General features: G+C 42.5%; 1 protein-coding gene across 2 annotated transcripts in view; it reads left to right on the top strand.

The window, feature by feature from the left end:
- Nucleotides 1–18,941, top strand: part of ITGA10 (integrin subunit alpha 10) — a 285,816-nt gene that overhangs the window by 80,795 nt on the left and 186,080 nt on the right. For both annotated transcript variants that reach the window (XM_069217945.1, XM_069217946.1), the window contains exons 3-4: nucleotides 8,381–8,490; nucleotides 8,639–8,727. In XM_069217945.1, coding sequence (XP_069074046.1) covers nucleotides 8,381–8,490; nucleotides 8,639–8,727 — 199 coding nt within the window. The remainder of the gene's footprint in view (nucleotides 1–8,380; nucleotides 8,491–8,638; nucleotides 8,728–18,941) is intronic.

Raw genomic sequence — 18,941 nt, 5'->3', positions numbered from 1 at the left:
TTTGAAAGGAAGTATTTAAAAAAGGCAGTTGAATGGAATATCAAATTTCGAAACCAGGTTTTCATAGGACTGAAAAACCTTGCCTCAAAGAGTTGCCGTACACATTGTAAAGATTGGATCATTGACGTACAAATGTGTTGTAGGATTGACTAGTAAGAGAAAGATTTTAGTAAAGTTATGTCTATTTTGTTATACAAGGGATGTTGATTATTTGACATATTTCTTTCCATATTTGAACAGACTGCCAGGGTCTTTAACTTAGATTTTTTTTTATGTGAAGGTTTAAAAACATCCTGTTTGTACAAGTCACTATGTTGCTCTTTTAAAGGCCAGGGTGTTCTACTAACTCCCCAAACAGATAAAAATCTAAATGCAAATAGTGCCCAATAATATTGTGTAAGACAGGGGAAAGCAAAGCCTCCTTTATTTAATAGCAGCACTACACACAGTTTTAGTATTAATTTCATGACAAAATCCCCATAAAGAGAAAAAGAAGGTGCCTACCTGAGCACATGAGAATTAGTGTATGGCCTTCATAAGTAACAAACGTGTAAACATTTTGGGCTGAACAAGCTAGTTTTCCAATGTAGGCATCTCGACAGCCTAGACACAGCTTGTCCAAAGCTCAGAGACATGCACATCCAGTAGGCTAGCTTAGTATAAGCAAGGAAACGTTTTTGCAGCATTTGTTTAAAATTCTTCACAGATGTTTGCAGCAGTCTGCTTTGAATTCCAGTGCTCCCAGGAAAGTCCCACAAGTGCTGTGCTAATGAGGGAAATGTTCTTCCTTCAGCTTGTGCTGTGTTGGCCTCAGGTACTTTTAGCTTTAGAGTAGAGAAAGAGTGCACATTTTTCAAAACTCAATGCATGGGTGGCACATCAATTTCTTCCTTTAAAACACAGCTTGCCCAAGTCACAGAAGCCCTGGTGTATTATACTGTATAGATGATCCTATAAAATATCTGTTGCATCACTTGAATCTTCAAAAGAGTCTGGAGTACCTGGGCATTGGTGGACCAATATTAGCAATGCAGCTACATTTTGTAGCCTCTGTCTACGTCACCTCACGTGATTTGCAGCCCAAGAAATATGTTATTTGTGTAGTCAGGTCCCTATGATGATAGTCTGTTAGTGACCAAGAACAGGAATTACCAACTTTAGCTATGCCTGTGACCTTGGATCCATAGAGAGTTCATGGTGAATGAGAACACCCCAGTTTTTGCATTTTTTGGACTGGTTCTTGCCACTGTTAGAGATCCCCTAACTATTGGTCAAAATATCTTGGTGACCAACGAGAATACCTGTGTCTTGGTGTGATTCAGTTTAAGCATGCTTCATGACTTGTTTGATACAAGAAAAAAAAATCAAGTGTACTGGGGTAAATTGTGTTTTATTGAATTATACTGAAAAAATTATCTGTAGATTTCAGACACATGACCCTGTCATTGAGATATTTAAAACACGAAACAAAGACCACTGATAATGTAATGTAAACAATTATTGGCAAAGCCAATAGGTCTCACCTATGCACAAGCTATTGGCTTTACTAATATGTTTCAGCCACTTTGTACACCAGCATTGCTGCTGTTTAGCATGGTTAAACTTAATGGCATAAAGAAGACTGGCGTGGAGTGTGGTAAAGCAGAGTGTCGGAAAGTAGAGTGGAGTGTTATGGAATGGTGTCGAAAGTTGTGGAGTGGTTTAGAGTTGCGAAGTGTGGAGTGGAGTGTCATGGAGTGGTGCAGAGTGTTTTCGAGGGAGTAGAGTGTTGTAGAGTGGAAGGGCAGAGAGTGGAGTGTCAGCGTTGACTATCAGAGTGGAACGGAGTGTCATGGAGTTGAGCGTCACAGAGTGGAGTAAAGTGTCATACAGTGGAGTGGCACAGTGTGTCATGGAATGGCATTCAGGGTGCTGCGTAGAGTGGACTAGAGTGCTGTAGAGTAGAGTGGCATGGAGTGGAGCAGATTATTGTAGAGTGGAGTGGCATAGAGTAGTTTGGTAGAGTAGAATGGCATAGAGTGAATTAGAGTGTTGAGAGGAGTGTTAAAAGTGGAGTGGAGTGATGTGAAGTCGAGTAGTGTGTGAAGAATAGGGTTATGTAAAGTGGCATAGAGGGAGTTGTGTAGAGCATCATAGAGTGGAGTAGTGTCACAGAGTGCCATAGAGTGAAGTAGAGTTTAATTGAGTAGAGCACCATAGATTGGAGTGTTTATAGAGTGGAATGCCCTAAAGTGGAGTAGAGTGGCTTGGACTGAACTAGCAAAAAGTACAGTGGTGCAGACTGGACTGGCATAGAGCGCATTGGTTTTGAGTAAAGTGGTGCAGAGTGCATTGGCGTAGAGTGCAGTGATGTAGAGAGGTGTTGTGTGGAGTGGTGTAGAGTGCAGTGCTTTCTACAAGTTCCCAAGATGTGGTTAACAAACCAAATAGCTGTGCTGTCTGGTAGACTTTGACCTAAAAGAGGCTGATTTGATGCCTATGACTTTAATAGGTCTTAAGCCCCCAAGACTATTGAGAATTTCAGAATATTTTGAAACCAGCACTTACTGGTCGCTCCTAGTTTGTTGGCGATCCCTTTTCTCTTACTACACCACAAGACTGTACTAGTTGGGACAACAGTTGCCCCCCACCTCGATTATTGTAATATACTGTGAAGTGAAGGGGAACTCAGGAGAAAATGCTTACATAGGCTTCAGGGAGTTTACAATGTTGCACACAGTAGAATCAGGACTCCAAATTTAGGATTCCACTTCTTTGGTCACTAATCAAGGACCTGTTACATTTAAAGTACTATGGTGGTCATTCTGACCCTGGCGGTCTTTGACCGCCAGGGCGGAGGACCGCGGGAGCACCGCCGACAGGCCGGCGGTGCTCCAATGGGGATTCCGACCGCGGCGGTAAAGCCGCGGTCGGACCGGCACCACTGGCGGGGTCCCGCCAGTGTACCGCGGCCCCATTGAATCCTCTGCGGCGGCGCAGCTTGCTGCACCGCCGCGGGGATTCCGACCCCCCCTACCGCCATCCAGATCCCGGCGGTCGGACCGCCGAGATCCGGATGGCGGTAGGGGGGGTCGCGGGGCCCCTGGGGGCCCCTGCAGTGCCCATACCACTGGCATGGGCATTGCAGGGGCCCCCGTAAGAGGGCCCCTACAAGTATTTCACTGTCTGCTGCGCAGACAGTGAAATACGCGACGGGTGCAACTGCACCCGTCACACAGCTTCCACTCCGCCGGCTCGATTCCGAGCCGGCTTCCTCGTGGAAGCCTCTTTCCCGCTGGGCTGGCTGGCGGTCTGAAGGCGACCGCCCGCCAGCCCAGCGGGAAAGTCAGAATTACCGCCGCGGTCTTTCGACCGCGGAACGGTAACCTGACGGCGGGACTTTGGCGGGCGGCCTCCGCCGCCCGCCAAGGTCAGAATGAGGGCCTATGTCTTCTCTTCAGATGCATATCTGATCTGAACACTCTTTGCCTTACCTCTAAAATGTAAATTTTCCATGTTTCTAATGTGGAAGGTTTCAAAATTATTAAAGACACATATTCATATCATTCACCAGGGTTGCATTTTTTAAATCCGACCACATATAGAGCAATTGTATAGATAGGTGTGATCTGTGTTTTGATGCAATAGTTGAACATTTATTTTTTAATTTATTAAACTGTTCATTTCATAATTCATCAGTGAATAGTTAATGAAGCTTACTACATATTCCTTCTTCAGCAATGTAAACTGTGGTATATCAATCGCACACAAATACATAAACACATGATAACAAGTTCATAAATTGAATTCATACAGCCCATAAGTTATGTGTTTGGAAGTTCGTTGAAATCTACTATAGTGTCCTATAGAAAGATTGCAGCTTTATCTGAACTGAGCATTTTCAGATTTTCCCACATTTGATGCAGAATATGTGTTCATATTTCAGTCTTCAGGGTCCTAAGTACATGAGACCATCACTGAGATAATATGTCACGGGTAACACGAGCAAACCCAAACATCTAGAAAATGATGTTGGAAAGTGGGTTCAGTCAGAGCCTTGGTGGATCTACATGTAACAGTGTGGATCAAGTTGCTATATTTGTTTTGGTTCCGAGGGAGTATTCATCCAGTTTAGTTTCTGCAGAGGGACAGTTGCATTATAATATTTGATTTTGTGATTTTGTATCTCTTAATTTTCTGATACAAGTGCATTTGTTACAGTGTGACTGTGGTATTAGGATTTGTTCAAGGCACAGCTTTGTTGCTAAGTTTTGATGCCCCTTGCCAGTATCTTAAGATCCTTCTGTGTGCTTTATGACTGAGTATTGGTATTATCTTATTGGAAGCCAGCTATTGTCCCTACAAATAGCCACTAAGTTGTGATTTTGTCCTTAATACTAAAAAGGAATATGTATTTGTTTGATTTACATTGATTTCTCTTCTGTTACCTCTGGTGTGAATTTCCAGTACATAGATACAGTATTTTGCCCGGTCCACTTGGTAGCTTCTAACATTCTTTAAATGTATTCCACTGTGGTTTTTGGTTTTGTTACACTTGTTAGTAATAGCTAGCTTGTTAGCTAGTGACCTGTACACTGCCTCCTTTTGGGTTTGGGCATCTTTAAAACCCATCACTGAGGGCTATATGATTGTTAAAGGCCCTGAACTCCTCGCCTATAACGAGGGAGAGGGCCTTTAACAATGGTAAAGTCCTAAGGCTATTAGAACATTTCACCATCTGAGATTAGAATGTTCTCAATTGAAAATGGAAAAGCAGAAAGAAAAACATTGGAATGTTGGAGCAGAAGGCTTATACCAGCCATTATATGCCCTGAGCCACTTCATTGTCTTCAATGGAGCTCTCAGCATTGCAATATTCTAATATAGTTTAAGCATGACACTAGCCAAGCATGATTTATTCTGGCATAAGGAATAACAATGGTTATTTTTAAATTTGCTGGTATACTATTGTTTTAATATATATGTTTTTGTACACTTATAAATTTGATTTGTCGTATATCTCTAGCTATTTGGGTTTGCCCGAGTAACCCCAAGACACATTGTCCTTATGAAGGTCTCATGGACTTATGACTGAACTGTCAACATTACACATCGAATTTGGGGAGCATTGAAAGTGCTCCATTTACATAAGTCTTCAACTTTTTTGTGCCACACTATGGTAGATTTGAGACAATTCCAAACACAGATCTCAAGGAGATTATGAGATTATGTGTTTGTGTGCAAATGGTATACCCATGCTTATATTGCTAAAAAATGAATTAAACTCGATGAACTATTTACTAATGTATTATTAAATCAACTTTTCATAAAATCAAATGCCCTTTGCCTTAACTACTCACTTTCCCATGGCGGCTGGAGTTACTACATCTTTTGCCCCTCAGACTTTCTCCTCTTCTGTGCCCCTTCCATTGCTACTAATTCTACCAACGCAGTTGTTGTAGCAGTGATTGCACTACTAACAACATCACATTACCAGGAAATGTAAGTACTGCTGATACAAGGTTACCAAAGTTGAATTTATCTGCTGATGCTAGCCCTTATGTTTTGATTCTTCCCAATGTTCCTTCTCTGGGAAGAGGCAAATTGGAGTGTTCTTCTCAATTAAAGAACACAACGGTTCATTGACTACATAATCAACCGTCTGATTTCCGCTCCTTGTATCACAAGATTGGGCTTATCAGATTGGTCTCCTGGGTGGGTAGATCTATTAAACATATCCCTGGAGCACTGCATTGTCATCAACATTAAAAAAAATTATTGATTGTGCCCTCCTTATAATGACTGCTTGAATCCCACTGGCTTCTGGAAACCAAGAACATGGTTGCTCCTTTAGGTTTCTTTTTATAATGCCTTATTATTGTCTATATCCATTGCATGTCTTCCCAAACAATGAGCTACAGCTAACATATATGCAGTTTTCAACAAATTCCTATCCAAAATCGCTTTACCCCGTGCAGACATTGGTTGATTCTGCCCAGTGCTTAATTTGTAAATTAAAACGTGCCGGTGCTCAAAGCCCTCATCTGAAACACGCGGCTGCTCCATTTAAATGTGCAAACACGGAATACTGAGGCAGCGTAATCCTGAAGCCGTCTCGGGCCTCTTCAATCCATTTAAAGCCACTCACCGCCCCTTCCGCGCACTCTAGCAGCTTTCTGCTTCCTCCCTTTGTGGCGCTTTTTCGTTTTTCTCTTCCTCCGTCTTTCCCATAGGTGTCTTTTGCTCTCAGCAAATGCTTGAGGCAGAAGAGTAAGCGCTACCCCTGAAAAATAAGTGCTGGTGCCCAGCCCCGGAAACAACAAGCACAAATTAAGCACTGATTCTGCCCACAAGAGGCTGCCAACGATCTTGCTCTTGTGGCCACTTTGCCCAAGACTCCCCTCATTTGTGTCATTCTGACCAGCGTGACAACGTTTTTACATTATTTTCTAAGGGTGGTTGTATTTGCTACATGTGATCTCTGACAGAAATCTGATTAATGTACAACGGGTATTGGATTTGGACAGCTATTGTCTCGCTTTCCATTACAGGTACTAGTTTTTGTAGCATTATTGATGTAATTTTTGTCTCTAACAATTTAGCTAATAGTATTTTATCTTGGTCTGTGCATCCAATGGGTTACAGTGACCACCATCCCCTCCTCCATTCACTTTCCCTCCCCCACTTAATGGATAAAGCCACTCATGTAATCCAGTGGAACTCATAGTCTGATTTAGAGTTTGGCAGCCTATTCACTCTGCTCTCAATTATGTCAGATATCCTATCTGCCTTCTCACACATAATTATGCAGATAGTACTGGATTCTGCTGCATCATTCGCTTTTGCGTGTCGCCTAATATGGTCAACCTTGCTGCATAATTTGGACCTTTAGTGCTGGATTATTCTAGTGGCCTTGACTATATCTGCTTTCACTAGGGGAGCAAGCAGATGCCATTGACTGGAGTCGGCTGGTATATTCAGGGAATGGGAGCCGAGGGGAGTAAATGTTTCATAAGGGGGAATGGGCTTTTTTCTTGAATGGGATCATCCAGTGAAGATAAATATGGTTTTATTTACTTGGCCCTGAATCTTTAAAAATCACCAACAGTAGGCATTGTAGAATTCTGCTTCGATGTTGCTTTGATTGATGTTAGGTGGGTTCTGTGATATCCTGTGACATCCTTCACTGGATGGCTCCTTTAAGAGATTGAACAGGTGGTGTAGAGAGAAGCACGCTCATATTGCCTACGTGATCTGCTTCCTTGAGTAGGAGTGAGCTGCATTCATTTAAATGGGGAGCTAGCTTGTGAGGGGAGTAACTTGTTTCTTCCAGAGGGGTATGAGGGTTTTATTCGGGTAAGCGGGTAGTATTCTAGGATGAGAGTGGTCAAGTTGCATTGATTGAGGTGAACTGGAAGCATTGCTAGTTATAATTTGAGGACCCATGAAGACTGACCGAGCAGTCTGTGTTGAGGGAGTCATGTTTGCATTGAGGGAAGTGAACAAGTTTCCCTGAGTGTTTTTTTTAGCTTGCGGCATGGACTGAGAAAGTTGTGATGTTAACTAGATGAGGCCGTTCAGTGGTAGCTATTGAGTTGGTTACGTTGATGTGGCTTCTGATCACTTTCAGTGGGATCATCTGTTGATACTGGTGACTATTCACTTTGTAGCACGGACTGAGGAAGCCTGATGTTAACTGTATGAGTTAGTTCCATAATAGATAGTGAACATAACCTTGAGGAAGAGAGTTGGGCACTTTTGGCAGAGTCAGTCGCCAACACGAGTGAGCTGATAGCTTTTCAGCACAGACTGAAGACGTCGGTGATGTTAAGTAAATTAGCAGTTCGGTGGTAGATAGTGAGTTGGTTACATTGATGAGATATGCTGTCAATTTCCTAGGAATCAGTCAGTGATAATGGTGAGCTGGTGACACTGTGGATCAGAATGAAGATGTTAGTGGTTAACTTAATGAGCTATTTGTGTGGTAGTGCTAGTGTTTGGTTAGATTAATTTGGTGATCCAATGATTTTCAGATGAGTCAGTAGGTGTTAGTGGCGCGATGATAACAGGGAAACCGGATGTGTTGAGGCAACACAACTATAGATGCGAGTGAAAAATTAGTAGCAATGGGGAGTGAATATTGGGGGGGCTTGTTATGAGCATATGAAAGGAGTGTGAACAAAAAGGGTTGTGATGAGAGAAAGACTAGTTATTTAGATTCACCTGTGGGGTGCACTACCCCGATACCAGGGTATTTCCCCAGAATCCTGGATTCTGGTGAGGTTGTTTCCTGGACTATTTCTGCCACCTGCCCAGCTCTTTTGAGATTTAAGTATGGATCTAAAAAGTAAGGTTAACACAAGATAAAATCTAAAATAAACACCAATCCCTTTTCCTACAGGATGCTTGTTGGTGCCCCCTGGGATGGAACAGCAGAAAACAGGAAGGGTGACGTGTACAAATGCATTGTGGATGCAGAAAAGAACTCTTCGTGTGCCAAAGTCAATTTAAGTAAGAAATGTTTGTGGTATCTGGTTCGAATAGTCTTATCATCTGACTGGTATTGAAATGCACTGGGCAGGTGGCCGTTTGCGACTTAAAAAACAAAACAAATTCTGCTTGCCCTCTTATTTCATTTTTTGTTTACCTCTAAATTTAGGCACGAGAGCCCTGCAAAATGTTTCAACAGAAATTAAGAACATGCATTTTGGCATGACCTTAATGGACAACAAACAAGGCGGGTTTGTGGTGAGTAGCTTGCTGCCGTAGGATTGCTTGCTAAATGGGAACAGTTGTTAAAAGAAAATTTCACTGCACTGGAAGAGAATACAGCAGGATTGGCACAGCCATTCTTTGAGGAAATTTAGATTTTTTAAATTCAGAATCTGAAAATACTTCACTTAAAATATGTGCCTTAAGTAGTTGATAATAAGATAGTTGCATTAATGGAGAAAGAATGAGACATTAGTCTAGCTTTCTGGTTGCAAAGAGACGGGTGTATTGGCTCTATTGAGGTGCGGAACCTGGGGCCACATGGGAGTGGTCTGCTGCATGGATTATAGCGCTGGAGCTAGTGCTGAAGTTCTCTAGTCGTATTGGGGGGAGTAAGCTTCACACTAAGAGGCCGATTCATAAAGAGATTTTGAAATCTGTAATGTAGTACCACTGCAGCACTCTGTACTCTTACATGCCTTTGTGAATTAGCTCCAAAACATCTAAAATGGGAATATTCAGGAAATATTCATATACAGTAAGTAGAAATAAAAAAAATAGAAAAGACTGTACCTTCTTCATACTATTACTAATAGGGATTTGGAGATTCTGTGGCTGATTCATAAAGGTATGCAAGTATTCATAAAAGAGTATTCATGTAGTACTAATTCCTTAGATGGACACTTTACTGTTTAGAATTTCTAAAATTCCAAATATATGAGCAAGGAATCTAAATTCTTTCGCATAATGCACCACACTAAAATTTGCACTCCAGATCTGGAGTACAAGTTGTATTCAGTTTTATTTCACTTTAATGGCTCCTGAGTCCATCGCTCTTTTCCCATTGTTTAGATTGGGGTGGAAGTATCTGGACTTCAGAAAATGGGAAATAACTTCAGATTTCTTTGCATGGAACTTTGTGAATGATATCTAGAGCGCTAGAAGGGAATTGTCTTGTATTATTGAGAAAAGTCAGCCGACCTCTGATTCATGATAACCTCTGCATCGTAATTTAAATGCTTAAACTATGCAATATTATTATTGCATACATAACTGGGTCATTTTCTCTGTCTCTTTTGAATTCCAGTCGTCAGTGATCATGCACTGGTTAACGTTAGACTGGTTAGCTCTTTGGTAAAAAAATAAGTTCTTTCAATTTTGTTGTGATTTGATCAGTGTGCATGAAAGTGACCTTCACCCACCCTCGCCCCCAAAAAACAGATTTGTTCAATGCTTAAAAGTTCCATGCAGATTGATCAATGGGTTCAAGGGTTTTTAAGGTTATGGGCTAAAAAGATGAGGTGTATATGATTGTCATGTTAATTGTTTGAGATAATATTAGGCCTGGGTGAAATAACATTTACGCTGGCCAATTTGCATAGGTTTGGGACGCCTCTTATGCAAATTTCCTGATTTTACCCTATTGTATCACTTTGCGTAATTAAATGCTGTTCACTGTAAAAAAAAAATGTATTACAAATGTACATGTCAACAAAATAACAGCGTATTTTTGTTTTTGCACTTTTATCACAAAAGGCATTCTTGCGTCAAAAATTGACGCAAGGGCACTTTTCCCTTAATCATGTAGTACTATATGACAATTTGTATTTCAATTATTTACGTGTGATTTTACATAATTTTGCCAACATTTTACGTAATTACTCAAAGGTAATTTACACTAATTTCACACAAACCTAGAAAATATCGGTCAAAACAGATTGATAGAATGCCACAAGATTTTACACGAAAACAGGGACCAGTATGTGCATGTTCTAAATTTCGTTTTAATCTATTCATTATCTATCCAATAAATCTAAAATTAAAATGTGTGTATATCTGAGAAATGTCGAAACGTTTTTGGACATTTGAAGACTTTTTGGTGTTTTGGAAGCTGTTTGCTCTTTGGGACAAGACTGTCTTATTTAGTAATATGTAAAGTTCTAGGACATCTGGGAGATTTTTCAAACTTTTTTCTGCAACAATAAAAACAAGCATTTGCAATGCAACGGGTCTCGCGCTTGCTCATGTTAGAGCTGATGGCGTTGTAAACTCCTAACCTGACTTTTCATCTATCTGCAAAAGTGCTTTAATGTACGTAAAAAAGTGAAATTAACTGTGTAAGCGCTCGACTGCTGCTAAGTGAAATCGCGCTAGGAAAATAGAGAAAAAGTAGTCCACGATCCGACAGAAAACAGCAAGCCTTGCATGTTTTCTGTACTTGGTCGCTGCACTCGAGGAGGGCTAACCACCGGAAAAGGCATGACGTGTGCATGCCTTCCACGAATGAAAGCAAGCAGATTTTACTAGGCAAGCCCACAAACCAATCAAACACACTGACGTGACGTCAACAGGGCTCCGAGCCCTTTTCTAATAACTAAAGCGTCTCGCTGCGATTACACATGCGCGAGCGCATGCAATGCAGGTTCGACCCTAAAAACTGGACTGTGTAGGGTTTCGCAGAGACCACAACAAACATAGATGACTTCAGTGCTCGCCCAAAGCGGTGAAAAATGTCCGAATTTAAACAAAAAAAGTTCTTTATGCTCCAAGGTCCGAGGGCCTAAAAAGTACTTGATCTTTTGAAAGGCTAAGAGTAAATGTCAATTTTTTGACTTCATATAAAGCACATGTATATACTTATGGGACATTTCACTACAAATACAGGACTGCTTCCCTGCTAGCGCATGTCTCAAACAAACCAACTGAAATCACTTGCTAGCTAAGCTCACTTTAAATGCTGTCATGGTCAATTACAATAATAAAAATCCACCGTTCTTCATTTATGGTAATCATCGCCAAGAGAACAATAATGCAGTAATTTGTGTGAAAAATATAGGAGAAATTGCATTGCAAGGCATCCCCCTCCAAATCAATCCTTCTGTCGACTCGCCCACCAAATTCAATGCTCAATATTTCACCCTAAAGAATTAGATGCAATTACGCTTGTAGTACATAACCTGGCAGCTGAGATTACGTACGCATTACCCCTACCACTTTCATAGGGATGAATCTGAATGTAGTATAATCAATTGCTTTGATTGTATATTGTTGTTTATTTACATTTCACTTTAGGGTGATTTATTGATATCAACATTGTGAGGTAATAAACATTGCATTTGGTGTGAGCTTTATGATTTGCTAGGATGGTGCTCCTAACCATAAACTGAACATTTCATTTTTTTCGGTTTTAATTCTCAGGATTTTTTTTAAACCTACATTGAGGTGTGATTGCCAGGCCTAAGAACAACTTTTAGCTTAAGTGTTTTTCTGTGTTTTTGTACTGTTTTTAGCATTTCATCCAAAAGTTCCCTGTGCCAAACCTTCCAGTTGCACTCACCCCTGGATCCGCACAGCCATGAGGATGCCGGCTCCGAATGGAGCCGGCGGAGTGGAAGGGGTGCGACGGGTGCAATTGCACCTGTCGCGATTTTCAGTGTCTGCTTGGCAGACACTGAAAATCTTGTTGGGGCCCTGCTAGGGGGCTCCTGCAGTGCCCATGCCAGTGGCATGGGCACTGCAGGGGCCCCCAGGGGCCCCACAACACCCGTTCCCGCCAGCCTGGTTCTGGCGGTGAAAACCGCCAGAACCAGGCTGGCGGGAAGGGGGTCGGAATCCCCATGGCGGCCCTGCCTGCAGCGCCGCCATGGAGGATTCCCTGGGGCAGGGGAAAACCGGCGGGAAACCGCCAGTTCCCCTTTTCTGACCGCGGCTTTACCGCCGCGGTCAGAATGCCCCGGAAGCACCGCCAGCCTCTTGGCGGTGCTTCCTCTGCCCTCTGCCCTGGCGGTGAGACACCGCCAGGGTCAGAATGAGGGCCAAAGTGTGTTGGTGATTCTTCTTACACATGAAAAATTTCGGGGTGATCCATAAAGTGGGTGCCGAGAAAAAGGGGGGGGGGGGGTTCAAAAAAGTTGCGTTTCCCATGATAATTCCCATTGGCCCTTTGAACACGACTACAACCCAAACCACTGGACGGAATTACAAAACCATAGAAATTCATCTGTTAGAGTTATCTCAAGTAACTATAAATCATGGCAGTGGGCATAGTGAGTGTGAAAGGAAATGCTGTAAGATGTCATTTTTGTAACACATAACACAATGTAAATACCTGTAAATGAAGTGTACACCTTCAGCAGTTATGAAAGCAAAAATGAAGTACATTTATTTGTAATTCTGAAGTGTGATGGAACGAAAGATTTTAATAGTATTAAAACATATCAAACACTTTACTTTGTGATACACAAGTGATAATTATTCAATGAAACACAATTTCCACACATTGGCCCTCATTCTGACCCTGGCGGTGTCTCACCGCCAGGGCAGAGGGCAGAGGAAGCACCGCCAACAGGCTGGCGGTGCTTCCGGGGCATTCTGACCGCGGCGATAAAGCCGCGGTCAGAAAAGGGGAACCGCGGTTTCCCGCCGGTTTTCCCCTTCCCCAGGGAATCCTGGTGATTCCGACCCCCTTCCCGCCAGCCTGGTTCTGGCGGTTTTCACCGCCAGAACCAGGCTGGCGGGAACGGGTGTCGTGGGGCCCCTGGGGGCCCCTGAAGTGCCCATGCCACTGGCATGGGCACTGCAGGGGCCCCCTAACAGGGCCCCAACAAGATTTTCAGTGTCTGCCAAGCAGACACTGAAAATTGCGACGGGTGCAACTGCACCCGTCGCACCCCTTCCACTCCGCCGGCTCCATTCGGAGCCGGCATCCTCATGGAAGGGGGTTTCCCGCTGGGCTGGCGGGCGGCCTTCTGGCGGTCGCCCGCCAGCCCAGCGGGAAACTCAGAATTACCGCGGCGGTCTTTTGACCGCGCAGCGGTCTTCTGACGGCGGTACTTTGGCGGGCGGCGTCTGCCGCCCGCCAATGTCTGAATGAGGCCCATTGTCTTTGTGTGCACAATAGTTTTATCAGTAAAACTTTGTCTGTGCAAATGTAATGGCCATTTGATTAGTAAATGTGCTGTTTGTTATGACAGTGCGCTACCACATGATGCTTTAGTTATATCAAAAAGCACCGGCGATATGCCCATTAAAGTTAAGTGGGTCATGAAAGTTTGTCGTCTGGGTCTAAAAAGCATTGATCTTAGCTACATTGCAGGCACCGATTTAGTTATTACTGCAGCTCAGCCACATTGTAATAATGTCAAAAATATATATTGTGTCTGCAGTTGGATGTACTTTTAGATTTTTGCAGTGAATTAAAAAATAGTAATATTATTTTTCGCTCTCACTTGCTACCGTTTCCTAGGTTTGACCCTAAAATGTTTCCTCCTTTTCCCACCAAAAATTTAAAATGTTTTTGCATATTGACACATATTTTTCTGAAGATTTTCACTATGTGTAGACATCACTCTTGCAAAGCCTTACACATAGACTTACAAATTACATCACTGGTCACATGATCAAAGACATCCCTGAATTGTCTTAGTCTTTCACCATCCCACAAATCCTTGGGAGTAGTAAATAAACTTCGACTGTGGCTAGGACGCTCTTGACACTCAGGGCCTAATTTACAAGTGGCCTGCACCGCCGGGTCACATTTTTAGCTGCACCTGCAGCACAGGCTGCAGGGCCATATTTGCACAGCTTTACATGGCCTTGCAGATATGCCCCCCTTTTCATGCTTTACTCTCCGTGAAAGGGGCGTTCCATGGGAGTTGCTGTGGGTGTTCCCACACAACACCTATGGAACCTGATGTATTTCCAGATGTACAAGATTACCTTGGAATGCGTCCGTTTCCTACGTCACCGCAGGGGTGGCGTAAGGATGGCACAACAGGGAGAACTAACATTATTTCCTCTATGTGTGCTGCATTCTGCAGCACAGATATGCGGAGGAAAATGCCTCTTGTGATTGTTTTTGTGCAAAAGGGTGTCCCTTTCTGCACAAGAACAATCATCCCCTCAATGCAAGCATCCTTCCACCATGGTGCAAGGGTGCCTGCATTGGTGCTAGGCAGCAATGTGTGCGCCAGCGCAGGGTACAAGGACAGGAAAGCTCCATTTCTTGTAGATAAGACCCCATCCTCCCTTTTGTTTTAATGCAGGGCAGGAAACAGGCTTGCGACACTGCCCTGCGCCCAAAAATTGTAAATGAGGCCCTCAGTCTGCCCTTTAACCAGACACGTAAGCTTGGAGCCCTAACCCCAAGAGTTGCTGTTTATACCCAACAGCCATTTAAACTTTTCCCAGGGTACAGCCCTTAGCCACGCCTTCAGAAGAGCACCCATTCACCCAGAGCTCCTCGACTTTACCTTGGACGATGCAAAGTGCTCTATGCAAGACATTTTTTTCTTAATTATTTATTATTTTCTAATAGGTGTACGATATGCAAACTAGTGCACATTACCACTTTAAAGTATGTTTAGCACACATACAGAAAAAATTCATATAGTTCTTGCTGCAAATTGAATTGCTTTCTGGGACTTAATGTTAACTCTGTAAGGAATTTATAAAGTACGAAGTCTTTTAACTTACACTATGTTTAAAATAATGAAAGGCTGGGTCAGGTGGACCGGGATTCTCCCCTAGAATACACGGATTACCCACAAATCTCTTTCACAGGCTCTCAACCGCCTGAGATCGATCTATCTACCCAGCTGGCACTGGTTCCTTGACTGCTGCTATTTTCTCAGACTTTTAGCTCACTTTCCCAACATTTGGTGACCTATAAAGCCTGTTGAACGGATTAGAAACGCTGCTGCCTCACTTTATTTGTTTTGAGGTAAATATGCCACAGCGTAGATGCCTTCAGCCCAAGCTTGTCACTCTCCGTAGACAACCCTTGTTTTACCTCAGATTTGGCGCCATTAATTCTGATTTAAAAAAATGAGCATCGGAACATCCGTCAAATTATTATTTTAAACTGTGTGAACTATCAACGGTTTTCCCTGAATAGTGAATGCTTTTATTTTTTCTTATTTTTTTGGCAGTCGGGACGATGCCACATTTGCCTGGCTTCAGAGACAGCATAGTTCGTGGCTAGATTTTTCCACCGACGGCCTTCAGAGGACCTGGGTGTATTGTTTAGGAAATTGGCGGTGACCACCACACACGTCTTGGACTGATGGCATGCCGTCTGTTGTGCCAGGCATCGAATTTATGCAAAATCTCTGTACTTCTATTTCTCAGGAGTATCGGCTGGCTCAAAGGCCCGACCTCCAGAGCACCTCAGATGCACAGTTTCTTAAATAGATTTTTTTTATAATAACAACACGGAGAAGGCATGATTAGGAGTGCCCTGGAGCATAGGAGGTATTTAACGCCCTTAATAAAATCTGATACTCTTCGGCTTGGAATTGTTTTTGTTATGGCATAAATTCCACATGCTAAGTAGTGCCAGTGTAAGCGGGGGATAGCATGCAGATTTTGGGCCTTAACTCTTAGAAATCCATGAATATGGTAGCCATTTTGTCAATAAAGTTTGGCAGCTTTGGTCTGTCGAAACTTATCGGGAGATGCAGGCTTTATCGCATCTGGTATTGCCAATTCGTAATTCCAAGCCCTGCACAAACAAGAGTTTGAGCAGAGGGCGGAATCTACCGGGGCATTTACAATACTGTGCCAAAGACCGCCTCACCTGTGAAACTCTTAGGGCATCATTTAGGAGGCACATGGCAGCGCAACTTGCTGCGTCTCCCTGCACCTTTGAGGAAATTGTAGAAATGAGCGGTATCTACAAGATGTGGCTCATTTCGGTCCTCTCCCCCTGCCCTAATGCACAAATTGCTGCCTAGCGCCACCGCAGGCACCCTTGCACCATGATGCAATGGTGCCTGCGGTCTGGGGATGATTGTCTTTGTGCAGGAAGGGACACCTCCCTGCACAAAAACATTCACAAGAGGTGTTTTCTTCTTTCTATGTGTGCTGCATTCTGTGGCACACATAGAAAGAGAAAAAACCATAGAGAAATAGATATTTCTCCCCGTTGCATCACTCTTACGCCACCCCTGATGTGGCAAAGGAATCTGACGCATTCCGAGACTTGTAAATCTGGGAATGGGTCAGAGTCCTTTAGGTTCCATAGGTGTTGCGTGGGAAACCCCAAGCAACACCCATGGAACGGCCCTTTTCGCGCAGTGTTATGCATGAAAGGGGTCGATATTTACAAGGTCATTAAAAGCCACACAAGGTGGCCATGTCTGGCCTTTTAAATATGAGCTGACACATGCGCCACTGGAGCGTCAAAAAAATGACTCTCCGTTGGCGCAGAGTGCTTTTAGGGCCTCGTAAATGAGGCCCTAAATTCACACTGCATAGTCTATTTTTCCACATACCACTTACACAGCATCGTTTGATCACTCTTGATCAATGTTTAGAATTGAGGTTACGTTTTGTTGATTTTTACAGCTACATGAAGACGGAAAATCAACTATGAGCCTGTCTTCATATTTGTTTTAAATATGGAAAAACTGGAAACCTGGTCGTTTTGGAACGATTTTCAGTGCTGTCATTCAGGATTGCAAGACCAATGTTTGTGCCTATTGACATGCAGGAGTTAAACAAGGGACAAGGTTTCCTAATTAAACTGAAAAAGCTGCAGTTGTGCTCGTTCGAAGTATGCTAATGCACATTTTTTATGATTGTTGTAGTGTCTAATGTAAAGCTTCCGAGCATGACTCTATATTTATCTATTAAATGCAACATTATTTATTCACTAAATTCACAAATAAACAGAAGACAAATGTGCAAAAAATAAATATGGATACACCTCTTACCACTGGGTAAATGTCTGACCTGGACGCAAGAGCCACTTATCTATTTTTTTTCTTGCTTCATTTTATGCAAAGTGGCATTCAGATGTGAGATATGTTCTACGCAGGTATTTGAGCTGAATCAGGGATGTCCAACATTGGTCCAGATTAAGTCAGTGCTTAATTTCTGTCAGTGGCTCCAGGTGGTGGACAGCAGCACTCTGTTGTGGAAATCAGGACTTCTTGTTCATCCCCGGATACAAGCATGGTACTCAGTTTTTGGAACAAATACTTGTTTTTATAATCAAACTATGATCTAAAGTCAAATGAAAAAGACTGTAAAAGAAGAAAGAAGGGAGAAAAGAAAGATAGTAAACAGTAATAAAGGGATACAACGAATAAAAAAGGCCCTTCACGAGTAAGCTAAAGAGACTCAAGTGTGAGGTGGTGGTCGAAGGAGGCATGAGGTGAAATCAAAACTAAGCAGTCCTGATAATCGGCCACAATGACATTCAGCATCACCGGCAGTGAGCCACTAACAATATATCTTTGGACCCTGCACTTACATTGTGGTGAATTAAGCACCATGACTAAAGCCTTCTGACTGTACTAGAGTGGAGGAAAGTGAATGGGGTGGTTATAATTATCCCACTTCCCCTGGCCCAGAGTACTTAGACGGCACAGAAGCCTCCTGTGATTGAGACGAGCTGTCGCCAGACTGCCTCGGTGAAACCTCTGCCCCTGTGCCCTGTGTCCTTCAGTGTATTTGATTATATGCAGCAAATTAGACCGATAAAAAGGTAGGGTACACGGTTGTAGTGGAGACATAACAAAGTGACAAAAAAGTCAAATCATACTTTATTTCAACCATAAGTCATAAAAGTTTACACATAAAATAGTAGGAAAAGAAAGTGCATTCGTTATCATTGTGCTTTGCAAAGCACCACGCTGGCTTAAAATAGAGTTTAGAATAAAAATACCTTCTCTACGGCCATGGTCACTGGCAATAAAAAGTCAATCATAGGCCGTGTCCTACTATAGTCCACCATTATTCCCTGTGTATAACTTTACATTTAGGTGCCAAGGTTTCTAAAACATCTGCATCACAATGTTAAAATAGTACAAGTATTTAAAAGCCAACAAACAATAAAAAGTGAGTACAGATTCAAATTTTCCCAGATAATACCATCATCAAGGTAAAAGCAAATAATCTGACCCAGGATCTAAAATACTAAGTTAGTGTTGTAAAGTGATACAATTTCATAATAATTTAAATACAATATTTTGGCAAAAGGAGCCTGCTACCTTCACAGTCATATAAGCAGAGAAAGTGGGGGACAGGATTTACCAAAACAGAAAACCCTTAATTTAAGCACGATCAAATCATTAGAGACACGTGCACATTGTGACAGGAAGCTTATATCGTAACTTAAAACAGATATCAGATTCATGTTTTTTACCATTACATATGGGAACTGTACTTAGACATGCATTACTGTTTACTCTTATCACTACCTGTTACTTCCTCCTTAGCTCTAACACTAAACCTTCACAGCTTGT

Source organism: Pleurodeles waltl, chromosome 12 (assembly GCF_031143425.1).
Source record: "Pleurodeles waltl isolate 20211129_DDA chromosome 12, aPleWal1.hap1.20221129, whole genome shotgun sequence".
NCBI lineage: Eukaryota > Metazoa > Chordata > Amphibia > Caudata > Salamandridae > Pleurodeles > Pleurodeles waltl.
This window is presented reverse-complemented; position numbering and strand designations above follow the sequence as displayed.